General features: G+C 42.1%; 1 protein-coding gene across 6 annotated transcripts in view; it reads right to left on the reverse strand.

The window, feature by feature from the left end:
• Window positions 1–19,463, reverse strand: part of LOC115079547 (cytochrome b ascorbate-dependent protein 3) — a 24,491-nt gene continuing 5,028 nt past the window's right edge. For 3 of the 6 annotated variants that reach the window (XM_029583202.1, XM_029583200.1, XM_029583199.1), the window contains exons 2-6: window positions 8,525–8,727; window positions 3,986–4,194; window positions 2,657–2,811; window positions 2,204–2,369; window positions 1–1,110 (exon numbers count right to left, since the gene is read on the reverse strand). In XM_029583202.1, coding sequence (XP_029439062.1) covers window positions 1,087–1,110; window positions 2,204–2,369; window positions 2,657–2,811; window positions 3,986–4,194; window positions 8,525–8,711 — 741 coding nt within the window. In that variant the 5' untranslated portion in view covers window positions 8,712–8,727 and the 3' untranslated portion in view covers window positions 1–1,086. Of the gene's footprint in view, window positions 1,111–2,203; window positions 2,370–2,656; window positions 2,812–3,985; window positions 4,195–8,524; window positions 8,728–8,886; window positions 8,954–10,973; window positions 11,150–11,627; window positions 11,823–19,463 lie in introns of those variants that run through there. The other 3 variants (XM_029583198.1, XM_029583197.1, XM_029583201.1) reach the window with 3 other exon arrangements.

The raw sequence follows: 19,463 nt of genomic DNA on the forward strand, positions 1-19,463 counted from the left end.
TGGGTGCTGTGACTTTATATTTATTTTTCTGCAATTATACAATACATTCAGCCACATTAGGTCCCAACGAATACCCCCAGCTAGGCCCATTCTTTCAGATGGAGAGACGCTGCAGGGCCTGGGCAGACAGAAATGGAAAGCAGGGAAACCCAGACGAAGCTTCCGAGGGATGCGTTCAGGGTTAAGTGCAAGAACCTGAAACTTCCTCCACCGGGAGCTTCTAAAGCAGACATGACATGGTCTTTAAAAATGAATAACAACAAAAAAAAAAAGGGCCGACTGTTAAGGAATCCACTTTGCTTTAATATGAAGAGGCAAAGGGATGCTCAGAACAACTAGAAAAATCCAAAAAAAACTATTTCCTCAGGGCAGTCAGTACTGGGGAGAGGGGGTATCAATCATCATTCAATAGCAACACCTAGTAGCCGGACTTAGGAGCCACACTTCCCAGGTTCTGGAGAAAGCTGGCCAAGGCCTGAGGTACAATGGCTGGGCCAAGTGGGTGGGGGATGTAGAATTAGAGTGACCTGCCCCCAATACCTCCATATAGTGGTGAATGAAAGTTCATGTTGCTGTAGCCCAATAGAAGCTGGAAGCCCAAAAGAAAACGGGGAAGTGAACAGGCCATAAAATATTTTTTTTAAATGTAAATACATATTCATTTTTAGTGTCCCTTCCCTGGCTTTGTAAACCACCCAGGGATAAAAGCCAAGGTGCCAAAGTGAAAAGGATACAAATGCTGCAGTGCCTTCTCTGGCTTGCCCTGCAGCTTTCCTGTTCACTCTCCGTCATCTGGGGCAGACTCCTACCCGTGTTTGTGGGCTACAGAGCACTGCACAGCCCCTTAAGAGAGCTTTAAAATCAAGACAATGCAAGAAGGGAAGAGAGGGGCAGAAAAGTCCACGCGAGGATGTGCCTGGCCTCCAGGACTCAGCATATCCACATCATTCTTCCATTATAAACTGGGACCAGACACAGGACAGAACCAAAAGACTGGTAAGAGAACAATGGAAGAAAAACTGTGCAGGAAGAGTGAAAGGTGGCCAGTTCTCAGGAGAGCCTGAAGCACGGCAGCAGCTCCCAGAATTACTCTTCATCTTCCAAGAGGGGCTGAGAAGAAAAAAAGGAGACCCTGATTAACTCACAGGATCCTATCAGCTTTTCCAACATACAGCTCCAGCCAGAGAGTGGTGGCTTAACCACATAACCCTCTTCCACCCAGAGCTTCATCCCAAATACAAAAAACCTCACTCTTACCTCTTTGAGCCTGGGAGCACTATTCCCAACAGGCAGCCGTGCTTCCCCCCCCCCCCCCCCCCGACAGGGACCCTATTACCAGGCACATGCAGCCCCCACGCTCCTCCCTCCATGGGTCCCACCCCCAAAAGGCAGGAATGAGTCTCCTATTCCTCTTCCCTGCATGCACACCCCTATCAGGCTGGAATGGGCTCCCACCCAGGCACTATCCCTGACCGGCAGGCGTAGTCTCCCATGATCATTATTCTTGACAGGTACAGCTCCTTACCTTTCCCCTCCCCCACCACAGCCATGGTCTCCCAGCAGGCAGAAAAGTGTGGTCTCCCCCCTACGTACAGTCATCATTCCTAGCAGGTAGGTGAGGCTACCCCTCCATGGGCACTCTCTCTAATAGGAAAGCACAACATTCCTCTCCCCTACCCCCAAAAGGCACCATTCAACAAGGTAGCACAGGCTCCATCCTGCGAAAGGGCACCATCCTCAACTGGCAGGCCCGGGCACCTCCTCACCCACAACACTGTCCAAGCAGGAAGGCACAGCTCCCTCTTCATCCACTCGGGCACCATGGGCAAATGGCGTTCCTTTCCTGAAGGCACAGTCAGGAGCGGTACCCTCTTCCCTCAGGCACTATTCCCCAACAAGATGATGCAGCCACGCCCTTACCACAGCACCATCGCTGAAAGCCTCTTACACAAGAACTGCCCCTGACAAGCAAGCAGAGTCTTGCATAGCAGACAGATACCTACATACCCTGACACATATGCAAAGTGCACCTGCTCAAGTCATTTCTGCACATCATACTCCAAACCCTTCAGAACAGGAGCTGTATCCAACTGGCCCACCACTTAATAAAAGCTTCTTCCCTCTGCTTCATCAAGATGCACCCACAGCACTGGCTGCTAGACGATCAACCCTATAATAGATTTTGTAGGCAGCAAGCCCTTACCTGTCGTGCCTCGGATATACTTGTGCCAGGACGCTGCCAGGCGGGTCTGAAAAGCATCCACAGCACCAGCAGCCCAAAGACGACCATCAGCATCCCTAGAGCATTGACAAAGCGAGCCTCGGGGGGCAGGCTGGAGTATGCCAAGGACCCGTTAACCCGAGGATCCCTGAGGAGAGAAGTGGAGGTGCTTTTTGTCACAACACCACCAAGAAACCTGTTGCCAACTGCTACTCATCTACACGACTCGAACTTCAGTTCAATGGCGAAGCCTCTACAATGCCACCCTGCTCCCCAACCTCAGAAAATCTTAGCTGCTACCATGCATCCCCACCCCCAACCTCAGAACTCTACTACACTCATCCTCCAACCTGGAGAAAAACCCCCTCCCTCCAGAAAGTTGTGGCATGCATGTAACAGACATGGCGCAGATATGCCGAGCGGGTTGGTACTCACAGACTGAAGATCAGTTTCTCGTTAAAGCCAGCAACAGCAGCAGCTAAAGACAGTGTCAGAATCACTGTTCCAAAAAAAACATGAACGGGTTTGTAGAGACTCCGAAGCCAGATGGATGCCCAAGGTAAGAGGAATGTATACAGGGCTGTGAACCACTGCAAGAAGAGTAAGCAACATGTGATGGACAACCAGAAAGCATTTGACAAAAGTCCCCCATAAGAGATTCCTCAGGGCACTACAAAGTTATGGCGCAGGAAGCAGTGTCCTATTGTGAATTGGTAACTAATTAAAATACAGAAAACCGGATATGACTAGATGGTCAGTGTTCCGAATGGAGAAAGGTCACCAGCGAGTGCCCCAGGGATCTGTACTGGGACCTGTGCTGTTTAACATTTTCAGTAGTGATCTGAAAAAGGGAACAACGAGTGAAGTGATTACATTTGCAGACACAAAAATATTCAAAGTTGTTAAAACAGCAGCAGATTGTGAGGAACTACAGAAAGACCTAGAACAGATAAACAAAAAGATGTTTTACTATTTGAAAGGGTAAATAAAGGGAACTAATCAGAGAAAGTACTTTCTCATTCAATGCACAATCGAAATATGGATTCTGTTGCCAGAGGATGTCATCAAGGCAACTAGCACCTTGGGGTTTAAATGGTTTGGGCAAATTCCTGAAGGCAGTCCCTAAAGCACAGCTATTCCTGGGAGTGAGGAAGAAGAAAGATTGACTTTTTGGGATCTGCCGAGAACTTGTGACCAAGACTGGCCACTGTCAGAGATAGGATGCGGGCTTGATGGACCTTAATCTCACCTGGCATGGCCTAGGTGCTCAAAGTGGTAGAAATAGTCAATTTTATTGGCACAATTCCTCAGACTAAACTCCCGCTGACATTAGCACCCCAAGCTGAAAATTCAAGACCTCTGGCACTTTATGGAACCACAGCTCAAAACGTTTCTTCACGCTTGGTATAAAACCATACATGAGAGGGCGCACCTGGTGACCAGAGAATATAGGGAAGAGGGAACCTGCAATATTGGGCAAGTACATGGTGGGCAGTGGTCCACTTTTAAGGGAAGAATACGCAAGAGGAAAAGAGTGAAGGAGTGGCCTCGTGGTTAGAGCAGCGGACTGTAAACCAGGGAAGCTAGGGTTCAAATCCTGCTGACTCTCTGTGCCCATGAGCAAGTTACTTCACTCTCCATTGCCCTAAGTACAAAATTGTGAGTCCTCTGGGGATGAGGGAAATACCTACAGTTACCTGAATGTAAGTCACAAAAGCAGAATATAAATCAGAAATTAAAAGTTACAGTCGATGCAATACCAACCTGGCATGAAAAGAGAATGACAGCTGCCAGCCCCAGCCAGCTGTGTAGGGAGTAGAGATGTGAAATCTTGTGGTCACTGTGAAACTTAAAGACAGCGACAAGGCCCAGGACAGACACTAAAAATGCAGCCAGAGTCAGAGAGGCATGGAGCAGCTTCCATCGGAGTTTGGGTCCGGTCCAGGAGAAAGGCAATCTGTACACAAGTGCAGCTAGAGATGGAAAAAAAATGGAGCATCTCACTAATGACTGTTAGAGCACAGACACACTCATCACATTAATGCCTGCTACAAAGACAGCACTGGTAAAGCAAGCAGATTATACGCTATTTGATAGAACATGGATTTTCATTTAATATGTTGTTTACCATGCAAGTCCCAATATAGTTGATATGTTGAGCCACATGCAGGACTTATAAAGACAAGCTGAGCTCCAGTCTCAATGTTTGGATGAGGAAATGGTACAGGGAAGAAAGCTTTAAATTTGTTAGGAACTGGGCAACTTTTTAGAGGAAAGGGAAGCCTATTCCAAAGGGATGGGCTCCACCTTAACCAGGGTGGAACCAGGCTGCTAGTGCTAACATTTGAAAAGGAGAGAAAGCAGCTTTTAAATCAGAACATGAGGGAACGACAGTCACTTAAGGCGGCTTGGTTCAGAGTAAGATATCTTCAAAGAATCCTGGCATGATAGAGAAGTTGGAATATCCCGATAGAGAAGTGGTAATAGAAACAGAAGTAGAGTGTAAAACCCTTGGAGAACAGGGAAATACCTACAGCACCTGAATGTAATCCACTTTGAAGTGTCACAAAAGACAATGCAATGTAGAATTTCTATGGATAGAAATTCCATATGTGACAGGGAAGACTATAGTAGTGGGGATATACTACTGTCCACCTTGCCAAATGGAAGAGAGAAGGTAAAATGCTAACAGAAATTAGGAAAGCTAAAGAAATAGCCAATACAATAAAAATGGGAGATTTCAAATAGCTCAATATTGAGTACAAGTTTCTAGATGCCATAAAATGCTTCATGGAATGGCTGGTTGTGAAACTGACTGGGGAAGGGAAGGGAGCAGGGCTTAATTTGTGGGGTAACGGGGTGCAACATAGTCCTGGCACTTTTTTAGGCTTAAGAGGCAGGGCTATTCTGCTCCAGCCATTCCCTTCCAGGCAGCCTGCATGAAAGAGAAGAGGGGCTGAGCCTGAAGCGCACAGAGAACAACCACTCTGCTCTCTAATCTAGCCCCTCCTCACTTGCTCCCCCTTCCCCCTCCTCCTGTATTGCAGGAAACAGAAGGGGAAAGGGTGATATTGAAGCAGACACTGCAGAGTAAAGAAGACAAAAAAAAAGATTTGAATTAGCACAAGTTTGAAAGTTGTGAGCAGTAATGCTAATTGTTAAGGCTTCAACCCTGGTCTTGATGAATGGCACTACTGCTCACAACTTTCAAATTTATGCCAATTTAACCCTTTTTTTGTGTCCATTACCAAGGGCTTAATTTCTGGCAGAACAACCCAGAACAGTGTCCTGCCACTTTTTTTCTGGTACCTGAGAAAGCCAAGCAGAGTCAGCAGTTCTGGTTCACCTAAGGAAATAGAACATCCTAGTAGCTGCATGGATCACTTATGGCCCCCTGGCCCTTAGAGGAAACAGAGCTGCTTACCCTTAGACAAAGGTACACTACACCGAGGGCACTGTTAAACTACCAGTTCTCTTAACCAAGTAGATACACCACAAATAAGAGAACTCAGAAACTTTCTCAAGTTATGTCAATATTCAATTTCCCATATTTATTCACGAAACATACATTTCTTAAAAGATCCTATCTAGACAATAATTCCTCTCTAGCACACTCATCCTTCCATACATCTATCATACACACCCATAAAAACAACATATTATAATGTGAATTCCATCCCACAAATTTGATTACAATTCAAATAACAATGTAACATAGATTTTACAATATTATATAAATATAATTAATATTATTATATAACAATGCATTGGTTTGAAAATATCTATGTTTTCATTTGCTTATGTCACCACATCTAGGCTTTTCTTTGAATTCTCTCAATCACAGCGACATCGTCCATGGGACCTATCCGACAAGGCCTCCTTGTTTCGCCCACTCATCTGGGCTTCATCAGGGATTTTATCGTCACCAATGCCTCTAATTCATTCTGTATTAAATAAAGCCTCATGTGAATATCACAAAAACCCATTTTTTATTATTTATTTTGTATGTTATTTATATAATGTGAACCCTTAAAACTAACCCCTAAGACACCTCCTTAAAACATAGAATGGATCTGCCTCTGCACAACATGAAATCGTTATTCACCACTTGACAAACATTAATCTCCGAAACTGTGTTCAAGTCTACTTTCATCCATATGATTTCCAAAACGTAGTTGAGAACAATTTCACATATATAACATCGCTAAATCTGGAAGCGAACCCTGCAACCAAAAAAGATAGCGAATCATAGCATCTAACAACAGTTTCAAAACCACAGCTTAACAAACCTGGAACAGGACGCACAACCAACTACCCACATACTCACATTTCCTCCGGAACTGATGACATCACGTACAATGGCATGATGTAAAACTATCACCTTGAGGCGAATCCTTTATACCTTCCAATTAGAAACTAACTGATCCCACCTGTAAAACAATTCTCATTCCTTAACCCGCAAAAAATTACTTCAAAAACAACTCATAAGGACCCAAGCAAACCCCTCATAGAAATGCCTGCCATTCAATTGGACCATTTAGTCCATGGGGCGCACTAGTTTGCCAATCAAAGATAAATCTCTGCTCTACTCTCCTCAAGATTGCAGACAGGTCACCTCCCCGCTGTAAAGTAATTCGTTTGATAATGAAAAATCGTAACTGTTCAACTTCGTGTTTGGCCTCTATCCAGTGTTTCACCAATGGGGCATTAATTTTCACCATCCTAATCCTGCTTTTATGCTCAATAATTCGTGATCTTATAGACCGTATGGTCTATAAGATCCATTCTATGTTTTAAGGAGGTGTCTTAGGGGTTAGTTTTAAGGGTTCACATTATATAAATAACATACAAAATAAATAATAAAAAATGGGTTTTTGTGATATTCACATGAGGCTTTATTTAATACAGAATGAATTAGAGGCATTGGTGACGATAAAATCCCTGATGAAGCCCAGATGAGTGGGCGAAACAAGGAGGCCTTGTCGGATAGGTCCCATGGACGATGTCGCTGTGATTGAGAGAATTCAAAGAAAAGCCTAGATGTGGTGACATAAGCAAATGAAAACATAGATATTTTCAAACCAATGCATTGTTATATAATAATATTAATTATATTTATATAATATTGTAAAATCTATGTTACATTGTTATTTGAATTGTAATCAAATTTGTGGGGATGGAATTCACATTATAATATGTTGTTTTTATGGGTGTGTATGATAGATGTATGGAAGGATGAGTGTGCTAGAGAGGAATTATTGTCTAGATAGGATCTTTTAAGAAATGTATGTTTCGTGAATAAATATGGGAAATTGAATATTGACATAACTTGAGAAAGTTTCTGAGTTCTCTTATTTGTGGTGTACCCTTAGACAAAGGCAGCCGCATGGCTTTGATTTGGGTATGTGTATGTGAGAGAGAGTTCACACCTGGCCATGCCCCTGCACAGGTCAAACCTGGTCCTGGCCCCACCAAAGTCCCACTTCCTTTCTGTCTACAGATTAAGCCCGGGAAGGGGGAACTCTAGATCTAATCCTCACTGTGACAATTTCCAGTGCAAGAGATAAGTGATGGGACCACTTGGCAATAGTGATCTTTGTGTAATTAAATTTAACATAATCATGGAAGGTAGTACATTAAGGAAAACTACAATAGCATTTAACTTTAAAATGGGAGACTAAGATAAAATGAGGAAATTAGTTAGGAATAAAAAACCTAAAAAGGCATAGTTGCCTGCATGCAGTTTAAATGCACTGTCTTAGAAGCCCAGACTAAATGCATTCCATGCATTAAATTAAAACAAAAAAAAAAAGAGTAGAAAGACCAAATTACTGCCAGCATGTTTAAATAGTTGAAAGAGGATATTAATGCCAAAACCAGAAGTTGGATCCAACAAAGAAAATGGGAAACAGTGGGGTCAATGTTCAAATGTCATGTAGATGGATAACTGCTTACAAGAGATATTAAGTGCTATCTGAGTAACATTGGACAATGCCCCAAAGAAACTCTTCCAACAGCTTTGAGCCTAAAGTATGCTTTACATGGTAGAGAAGGAAAAGAATAGCAGGTCTACCTGGAGTCCCTAGGCATGAGAAAAGCCTTCACATTTCCTCCAGAATAAAATAAATCAGGACTCTTCCTCCCCCCCCCCCCCCCCAAAAACAAGACAAACAAACACACCCTAATGATTTTAACAAGCAACTACATTTCTGGAAGAAAAGACAGTCCTGCTGCTTTAGAGATGTCTGAGCTGAAAACTCCTTCCATCATCTTCTGAACAAATTCAGTTGTGCTGCCACTTACCGCTTCCATACAGCACTATTAGTCCTGTAGTCATGCACACCGGGTGCCAGTTAAACAGCTCTGAGCCCTGCAAGGAAAAGCCTCCATGCCACTGCTGGACCCAGTATCCAGTTAGTGCCACACAAATGAAACCAAGAAGCAAAACCAGGAAGTAAAGCAGGCAGAAGAGTGAAGTTGGTTTCATCATATCAGGAAGGAGATACCTAAGGTAAAAAGAAAGAAGTCAGTCGAAGGCAAGAAGTTTAAAGAACCACACGACTAAGCATGAGGACTCAACAGGACATACACTTTGAATAGGCAGCACTTGTTGGCACTAAACAGGGAAAAAATTTGGGAGAAATATCTGATAAGGTCACTCTTACCCAACTCTGCCCACCAGGTTACCAGGTGCATCACACACCCTGGTCCATGGGCTGCGGTGGGAGAGTGGCTGCCATCAATACTTGGTGCTGGACCTGGTTGTAGCCAAGCAAAGTAGGCAAGTCAGACTGCCTTGTCCTGAAATTCCACAGAAAGGAGGACCTAAACTAGTGCTAATTTACCATCTACTAGCTAACATCAACCTGATTTCCTTCTCCAACTCTCCAAATTCCTATGTGACCTTGCTACGTCTACTAACAAACTCATTCTAGAAGACTTCAACAACCATGCAAAGACCGTTCCCAAAGGTAAGGTCATCAGCTTTCAACGAGACATGGAAGATGTGGGCTTCACTAGGTTAATCAGTGCCTGCCCACCTGAGTGGGCACTTTCCTAGCATGTACACAGAAACTAATACAGGAAAGTGCTAGTCCAGGAGCTTAACATTAGAGGTATGAGAAAGAAATGTTTTATTGCACGTCAGAACTGGATACACACCGCTGTTTTGCCTTCAAGATTACCAAAGAGTTTTTAAGTTGAAGAATGTTGGACTTAATGAATCCCTCACTTGAAGGTCACTATATGATTATCTCTAGGACCTTTGTTTTCAGTTCTTAATTTTATTTTCTCCTGAGAATTTATAAGCGTTTATTACAAGAACAAAAAAGGACCAGGACAACTCCCACACGTTTGCGTGTGTTTGGAATCAGCATGGGCTGGTCACTTCTGTGGGTGTCAGGCAGTCAAATGAAATTCTCAGATCAAAATAGTAAAAATCTAGGCAGTTTATTCATCACCAGCCACCAAGAGAAACCATGGGGCATGTGCATCTAAACACAGCACAGAAAAACCACAAGAAAGGAAAGGCAGACTCAAACTACATAAGATTTCCAAAAGGTGAGACATGGGAAGGCTGCATTTTGTGTATGAGTGAGAGTGAGACTGTGGACATACATGCATGCATGCATGTATGTGTGTGTGTGTGTGTAACAAGGGCAAAAGTTACTTTTTGTGTGACAGGGAAGGTGTGTGAGAATTTGGGAGACAGCTTGAATTTATCAGAGTAGATGTGTGTGGGTTTGTGTGGCAAAGATGTGTCTTTTGTGTAAGGGTGTGTCTGAAACAGATGTCAGTGTGTGGGTGGGTAGGTGTGTCAGAAAGGCAGTGCCTATGCAACAGAAGGAGGTAGTATTCATTTGAGGAATGAAGTACATTGAGTATGTCCTGGACAACTTCCATTCAATTTGCATTTTCAATATATGTGTGTAACTTTCCATTGCTGGTCCATATACATGCATATATGTTCCATAGTATAGGAACAACATGCACTTATGTGGACTTGGATGCCATTTTGCTGCATCCAATTAGTCGGTATATGCACCTGTTCTAATGCCATGAAACCTACATGTGGCACCTTCCTGGCAATAGAAAGTTACACTGGAAGTTGAAAAAGGACAAGACAGAAATCAGTGTAAACATAAGGCATTCCCTGGCGCCTCTTGTATTAAAAAAATATATATATATATATCTCTAAAAGCTTAACCCTCTAACAGTTTTCTGTTCTCACTGGCAAGGTGACCTAACCCCCACAACTTCTAAAAACGAGTGTACGCACTCCAGTTTTTCTTCTATTTGTTTCAGGAGTTCATCACATTCTGTGGTGGCAATCAACATATCCTGTTCTCAGCAGCCTTTACCCCCAGCCCCAGGGCAGCTGCCACTGATCTGGGCAGAGCCGTTTTCAGGCCAACAGGCGCGCCAACCTTATTTACCTGCAGCCAGCCAGAAATCATGGACTGGACTTTCTGCAGGGCAGGCAGTTTTCTATAACCTTCAGTTTACACACCTAGCCTGACAGCTGTCATATTGGAAACATATTTAGTGTATGATATCGCGTGCAAGTACTCAGTCCATTTCTCATAGGTCATTGAGCATTAGTATTTGCATGTAGAAAGAAACAATCATAGCTGAGATTAGGTCAAAGTAGAATTACACACACACACACACGTGCTTCTGTCACACATTCTTAAACTACACCCCAGCCTGCTTCTTCAATCTGGTAGGTGCTTCCCGCATGTCAGACACTTACTGCTGGTTTCTCGCGTCTGCCTGGGCTTTGCTGCTTCCACCTTTCTCCCAGTTCTGAGTGTAGAATGAAGATGGGAGGAGTCCCTGCACCCTCCCTGCGCAGCTGCTACAAGCCCAGCACTGTGTCTGCATGAGTGCCCCGGAGCCACCTGCTGAAAGCTAACTCGGAGGAGGGCTCTTTGAAGGGGGACAAAAAAGGAACAAAGTCATTCTCCTACTGACAGCTTTAGAGTCGGAGCCTGGCCCCATAAACACCTCAAAAAAACCGGATGTAAGAACAAGAAAACTCCTCCATGCCACCAGCTAATCCCATAAGAACAGTGTATCCCATGAGTGGAAGGAGGAACGGGTCTGAGAAATAGATTACATATACAAAGCTAATAATATTATAGGCTTCCAGGCATATTTATCTGCAACAGATTCAAAAACTAGGAAAGAGTCTCCATTCTTACACTTAGACAAGCGGTCCAATGAACAGAAGGAAGAGACTCCACCAGCACATGAGAGGAAAGCAACAGAATTTGCAAAAGAAAAAAAACTAAAGAATCAGACCAATAAACAAAGAAACAATTGGCAAAAGCACAAAAAGTGGGAAATACAAACACCATGTAAATCAAAGCCTAACACAGAAATGGAGAAAGAGGTGAACTTAAACCTGTGATGGTTGTAGTCTGCAAATTGCCCCAGAAGTGAGCAGCCTAGTCCCAGGCCAGGAACGGGAGACGGACTTCCGCCTCCCTTCGGGTTGAGCCCTCCCGTTGCTGATGGCCAGCAAGGCATGAGAACAGGGGTAGCCTCCAACATGGACAAGGAGCGAGAGGCCTGACACAGGGTAAGGAGCAGGAACCAATCAGAAATCCAGGAGGCCAAGAAGAACAGGAGCACTAGATGAAGAAGCTGAGTGTTGAAGCAGATGAAATTGCAGTCTGGAAACCAAAGCAGAGCCAGAGAATGAGGACTGGAAGGTAGGACCAAGCTCTGGCAACTGATTGCTGAGACTGCCTCAATATAAGTACAGGCCTGTACAAGAAACAAGATGGCCACCGTAGGGGGAAGTGAAAAGCACAGAGCTGGGAGGACTAGATAGAGAGCTCAAGGGACTCACGGTGCCACCAGCAGACCAGATCTTTATAAAACCTAAAGATGAGAAATTAAACTGTGGCATGGGACAGTGGACTATGGAAAAGATGGTTCATAGCTGGCATAGAAAAAATAATGGTAAAATAATCAAATGCAGATTCTGTAATACAAACTGGAAAGGGTTACATATCTCATTGCTGGGTATGATGTTGTGCCTTTCGACATCAGCACAAGCTGGCACAATGTGAGCAATAAGATGAGCATTAGGATGAAATTTAAACATACCTGTTCATTTCCTTTCCTTGAGTCCTGACAGACCAGTCCAGACAAGTGGATAGAATTGCTCAATAGCAGATAGAGGCAGAGAACAACTTCCTTTTCTGATGTTATATATGCCTATATATTCTGGTACAGCAGGATAGAAGTCAGTAGCCTCTATGTCCAAGCGTAACTCCTAATTGTTGTCTGTCTACCACACCTCCCAAACTAGCCATGAGCAAAGGATAAACAAAAAATATATAGTTTCATATATTCATCTAGATAACAGACAGGATCCTCTGTTCTTCCTTCTCTGGAATATTCTTCCCCTTCTGCTCAGAAGGTGATAGAGGCTCTTTTCTTTTGATTGCTTTTTTTTTTTAAACAGAAAAACAAAAGGAGGACAAGAGCCAAACCAAAACAAAGCATTATCACTTTTATGTCCCCTCTTTTCTATCCTTTTTCTCTTAAGTGGATTCTGGACTGGGTTGTCAGGACTCAAGGAAAGGAAATGAACAGGTATATTTAAATTTCACCATCTTTTTTTTATTTTTATTTTTTAACACTATTTATAGAAGAAGTAGACATACACTGGTTCATCGCACAGCATTGAACATTTAAATATATCATATATGTACACATTTCTCTCTACTTAACCCCAGTATAATCATGCCATTATTCGATTGGCTAATTCTTCTGCTTCCTTGTACTCCCAGTATGGACCCATACTCTGTCATACACAGTATTTGTCTTAAGCACAGACGTCATCTTTTCTAGGACTGCAATATCATGTACTTGTTTATACCATTGAGCAAGCGAAGGAACTGAATTCTAATAGATTGCAACTGTAAACATGCCGTATCTGTTCAAAGTAATATCCATCCATAGCCCTAAAAGGTCCAGTAATGGACAGAGACTCACTCAGCATCCCAGAATTTTAGTATTGCTTCAACCCTGGCCCAGAACCGTGCCAAAGGTGCACAGGTCCACCAAATTCACCATCCTCTTTGTCCTGCCAGACCAGTCCAGACAAGTGTCTGAGCAGCGCCTACCCTGAGTGGGTTGAGGCTGCTATGGCTTCCAAGACTAGCATCAAAATTGGACTCCTCTCACCTGCAGATCCAGCTTATAGTGTTGGACAAAAAAAAAAAAAAAGTACAATGAAGACCAAGTCACTGCCCTACATACTGTATGTCTCGTGGAGAGACTAGTCTGAATTCTGCCCACGATGAGACCTAAGCTCTTAGACTGAGTGCCTCTTGCCTTCCTTCACCTATCTAGGCCAAAGTGATTATTCTTTAATTCGCCTTGTGATGGAGGTCTTAAATGCTGCTTGTCCTTTCCAATGGTTCCACAAACATCCTACCCAACTTCTGGAAGCTGTTCGTAACCATCATTACACCTAGGAAGTATAAACTTCCTACTTTGAGCCAACGCACTTCTACTTTTCTAAATGCGGACAACAAAGCTGCTCAATTCAATGGAACTCCAATACCACCTTCAGTAAAAAAGAAGGGACTGGAGGATCATGACTCAGTCCTTATGGAACATCAAATATGAATCTCTGCTTGAGGATGAGATCCTTCTGGCTGAACATATTGCAACCAAAAGACCATCTACAGCATCAAGTCCTTAACTGACATTCTCTTCAGTGGCTCAAAGGGAGCCTTTTTCAGGGCTCTCAACATCTTTCAGATCCCCAGCTGGCATTATCTGACATATTGGGGTTCATATATGCTTTACTCCCTTAAAAAAAAAAAGCACACCACATCCTGGTGGAAGGCTGCAGAGGCCTCTATAACAAGTTAATGCTGCTATCTGCACTTTCAAGGAGTTCTGCGCCAGACCCTTATTTATTTAAAATCAATTATTAATCCCTTAACTGATATAATTTCTAAGCGATGTACAATATTAAACCACAGACATTCAACAATTTTATCCATCCTTAAAGTATAGCAGATAAAATAAAAATACTGCCTGCCTACTTAGCAAATCAGCCTTCCTCAGTACGTCAGCTTACAAAATTTCAGGTCAGTTTTTTCCCTTAATTTTTGTGGCAATTTATTGCACAATGCTGGTAACGTGGAGGAAAAAGCCCTATTTTGAAGAGGCACATGTCGAAAAGATTTAACCTCTGGAATCTCTAAGACGTCTTTTGATGGAGCATAAATTCTGCCCAGGTTCTATCCATTTCAACCGACATGGCAATTGGTGGGAGCCTAAACCATGTAAAGGTTTAAAAGCCAAGAGCAGATTTTTAAAGCTTGCCACGTGTTAGGACTGGCAGCCAATGCAGGCTTTTTAATAAGGGTCCCGTATGTGATCGCCCAGTGCTGCTCGTGACCACACGAGCCGCCATATTTTGAACCCCTTACTATTTCCAAGTCAATTTCCCTGACACCTCCAAATACAAAGCATTTCAATAGTCCATTTGGAAGAGATTGCATGCATAGACCTCTGATCTTAAAAACAGATTATCCAAAAAAAAAAAGGTCTAATCTCAACATTTTCACCTATAAAGAAATATTCTTAGTCACCAGAGAAATGTGTTTTTCCATATTCATGAGGAATCCAAAACTCCCAGTTATCTAACTTCCTCTTTAATAATCAAAACCACCCCTGATCAAACCAGCAGCCTCTGAAACTCTTCCTTCCCCAAAAACAAAATGTCTGCCTTGTATTTAGGACCAAATGACCTCTTTTGAACCAATCTGATACGGACTCCAGACATTGCATTAGCTTCAAATAACCCACTTCCAAATCCTTACCCAAAGGGGCTTAAGTCTGCGTACAAGAATGCAGTAAAACCTACTTCCAATAATCCTACCCAAATGCCCCCCCCCCCAAAAAAAAATGTTTAAAAGAATGGGAGATAGTGAGGAACCCTAAGGGACTCCACACACCAATTCACACGCTTTCAAAACCTTTCCTTGAAATGAAACAATCAGACAAAAAAAAAAGAAACCTCTCCAACCATTTAAATACCAACCCCTTCACATCTCTTCAGCAATAGGTGGTGGCCCGTTAGATCAAATGCATTAGATAAATCCAGTAACACAAACGCTCTTTCCCCATTACCAGTGGTTGGAAGAGCATCATCTATTAGAGATACCGATAGCAGTTCCGTGCTGCATCCATGTCTAAACCCAGACTGTGCTAGGTCCAAAATTTCTGAAAGTTCCAAAAACCCTGAAATCTGTTTACTCACTGCTTTCTCTACAACAAATGACAACTTTGATACTGGTCTATTCACCTTTTTCCCCCAATGAGAAAACTGGCCATTTAGCTCAGTTTATTTTTTTAACCAGTTCTCCATCCAGAACAGAACACTGCCTCCTATCCCGTGACTCTTTCAATTTCCTCAAGACTCTCTCACGAGGTACCTTGTCAAACGTTTTCTGAAAATCTAGATACGCTGCCTCAGCTTGCTCAGTTTTACCCACATTCAGTCACAACCTAAACAAATGTAGCAGAGGCAAGACTTCCCTTGGCTAAATTCATGTTGGCTTTGGCCCATTAAATTATGATTATGTGTTCAGTAATTTTGTTCTCTATAAAAGTTTCAGCTATTTTTCCTGGTATTGATATCAGGCTCACTAGTCTGTAGTTTCCTGGATCACCCCGGAACCCTTTTTAAAAACCACTCTCAATCTTCAGGTACTGTAGCTGATGTTAATGAGCGTTTACAGATTAATAATAGTAGGTCTGCAATTTCATTTTTCAGTTCTTTCACTGCTCTGGGATCATATAAGCCCAGTTTTAAGGGATTTGCATTGGCCTCTATAAGGAGCCGTTCGTATTTTAAACTACTGATTATAGTTCATAAACGAACATATTCAGCAAGGTCATTCCCAATGAAGAATATATTTAAGTGGTATGAGCCAGGGCGGTCATCACGTTCCGAGGGAGCTAGGCAATTAATAGTTCCATCATTTTTAGAGTATAAAACTGATTTTATACGAGGCGGGCAGTATCTTATGCGGCACCAGTTTTATGGAATACACTCCCTAAGCCTTTATGTTTAGAAAAAAAAAAAAAGTATTAAAATTTAGAAAGGGAGTGAAAACATTCTTGTTCCAGAAGATGTGTGCCTAGGTTTGTTAGAATTCTAATGTCTGTTGTTTTATTATATTGTGTATTATGTGAGTGTTATGCTTAATATTCTAAATTAGAATTGGGACTAGTCAAATCAAAACAACTACAAATTCTACTAGTCTACGCTCCTCCCGGAGTTTTAGAAACGGACCATTCATCACTCATAGAATCCATAGTGAAACATATCAATTTAGACCTCCCATCTATGATCTTAGGCGACTTCAATCTTCACACTGATGTTATACCTCGCTCCTCAAACTACGAAGCGCTCCTCACCTCCCTCAGTGCTATGGGATTCACGCAGATCATTAATAGTCCTACGCATAAAGCAGGACACACTCTGGACTTAATTTTCATCAATTCTAATTTCTCCTGCACTTCAGTACCATCTTGCACACCAATCCCCTGGTCAGACCATTTCTTGATAGAATCCTCCTTTTCCATAGATAAACAGACTCACACTTCTCATCTCCTTTCTACTATTCAATTCAGAAAACCTTGCCCATCGGAAATACTTAGTGATCAGCTGTCTAAGGAACTCACGAATCTAGACCTTTCGAATCCTGACTCAGCCCTAACTTCCTGGCACAAGATCACTGAAACAGTTGCTAACAAATGGTGTCCAACAGTCTCTAAAACAATCAATCCTACAAAAAAAGGTAATCAACCCTGGTTTACCCCTAAATTAAAACAGATGAAACAGGAGCTACGCCACAGAGAAAATATTTGGCGAAAAACACCCAACTCAACTACCTTGTCTAAATACAAAGGCTTTCTACATCATTATAGGACCTCTATTCTACTAACAAAAAGAGAATTCTACGCCAACAAAATTCATCATTTTCAATATGATGCCCAAGCCCTATTTGCATACGTCACTCAAATCACAAAATCAACTCCTCCACCCATCCCAGACGAACAAGCTCTATCTAAGGCTAATGAACTTGCTTTATTCTTTCAACAAAAGATCCTGAATACGCTCGCCCTTCTTCCACCAAATACTCTACCTCTCACCTCAGACAAGAATTCTCAATCAAGCAAGGGAGCCAAACTTGAAAGCTTCGAATCAATTTCTGTTAAAGAGATTGAATCCCTTCTAAAAAGACAAAAACCATCTAGCCATCCTGCAGATAATATTCCTTCAAATCTCCTGCTTCTCATTCCAAATACGATCGCAAAACCTTTAACAAGTATCATAAATTGCTTTTTAACCCAAGGAAGTTACCCTGACAGCCTAAAAACTGCGTCACTCAAACCCCTTCTCAAGAAACACAATCTAGACCCTAATGTACCTGCCAATTTCAGACCCATCTCTAATTTGCCATTTTTAGCCAAAATAACAGAAAAGCTGGTAAACACCCAGCTTTCAGAATACCTGGAAGATCAAAATATCCTACACCCCTCACAATATGGCTTCCGCAAAGCACGCAGCACGGAAACCCTCCTTATCTCACTTACAGATCATATTATAATGGGTCTTGACAAAGGCTTCTCCTTTTTATTAATCCTGTTAGACATCTCCGCGGCGTTTGACACCGTCAACCACTCCATTCTTCTGGATCGCCTAACAGACATTGGTATCTCAGGATCTGCCCATAGTTGGTTCAAATCTTTCCTCTACAATAGATCCTTCAAAGTTAAAATCAACAACAAAGAATCGCCATTAACAAAATCCAATTTAGGAGTTCCACAAGGATCTTCCCTTTCCCCAACCCTTTTTAATATTTACCTCCTACCCCTTTGCCAATTGCTATCTGACTTTAATTTAATTCATTATCTGTATGCAGATGATGTACAGATTCTTATTCCTATTACAGAATATATTTCAAAAGCACTTTCCCACTGGAATAACTGCCTTATATCTATCACTAACCTCCTCAATAGATTAAATCTGGTCTTTAACTCTTCAAAGACGGAGCTCCTCCTCATCTCAGCAAATGAAGAAAATATTCCCATACCATTCCCTCACAACACATTCATCACTCATAAGCAGGTGAGAGATCTAGGAGTAATTCTCGATAATAGACTAAACCTTAAGAAAATGGTCAATACCACGTCCAAAGACTGTTTTTACAGACTCCAGGTTCTGAAACGTCTCAAGCCACTTCTTTTTTTCAAAGATTTCAGAACAGTACTCCAGGCGTTGTTATTCTCCAAGATTGACTATTGCAGTGCCCTCCTCCTTGGCCTACCCAAATCGACCATTAAACCGCTTCAGATGATTTAAAATGCTGCAGCGAGATTACTGACCAACACCAGCCTCGGAAATCATCTCTCACCCATCCTCAGAAACCTACATTGGCTACCTGTAAATTTCAGAATCCTTTACAAAGCAATTACCCTAATACATAAATCCATCCATCACCAACTCCAACTCGACCTTGAAATCCCCTTCAAAATTCATTCCTCCAATAGGCCAATTAGAGATAATCATAAAGGTACTTTGAATTACCCCCCAACTAAAGCCTCACGCCTTTCCTCGACCAAAGACCGAGCTTTTTCAATAGCAGGTCCATCTATTTGGAACATTCCTTCAAGCCTCCAACTAGAACCCTGTCTCACTACGTTCAGAAAAAAACTTAAGACGTGGCTGTTCCACCAAGCCTTCGATGATCCTCCAGACAACCCTTAATCTTCTTTTTACTCACCTGGACGTAGAAGATTAAAGTCTTACAACCATTCAAACGAAGAACTCTGGCACTTACTGATTAAAGCATCTTTTGCTTTAATCCAAATTCCTTTTGGACTATGCTTCTTTAATTATTTTTTGGCCTTTAACTTCCTTCCAGCTCTTAAGCTTCCCAAGTTTTTTACTCCTTGTTAAATGTAACTTTATCTTATTCTCTTCTCTTGTTAATTACTTTTATTTATTGCTTCTGTTATACCCTTGTTTTATGTAAACCGATCCGATATGGTTTATTTACTATGAAGGTCGGTATAAAAAAGTGTTAAATAAATAAATAAAAATAAATATGTATGTATGATTGTTAGCCAAGCATACATACATATTAAGCATGACACTCATACCACTTAAATATATTCTTCATTGGGAATGACC

The sequence above is a fragment of the Rhinatrema bivittatum genome, chromosome 17, assembly GCF_901001135.1.
Source record: "Rhinatrema bivittatum chromosome 17, aRhiBiv1.1, whole genome shotgun sequence".
NCBI classification, from domain to species: Eukaryota; Metazoa; Chordata; class Amphibia; order Gymnophiona; family Rhinatrematidae; genus Rhinatrema; species Rhinatrema bivittatum.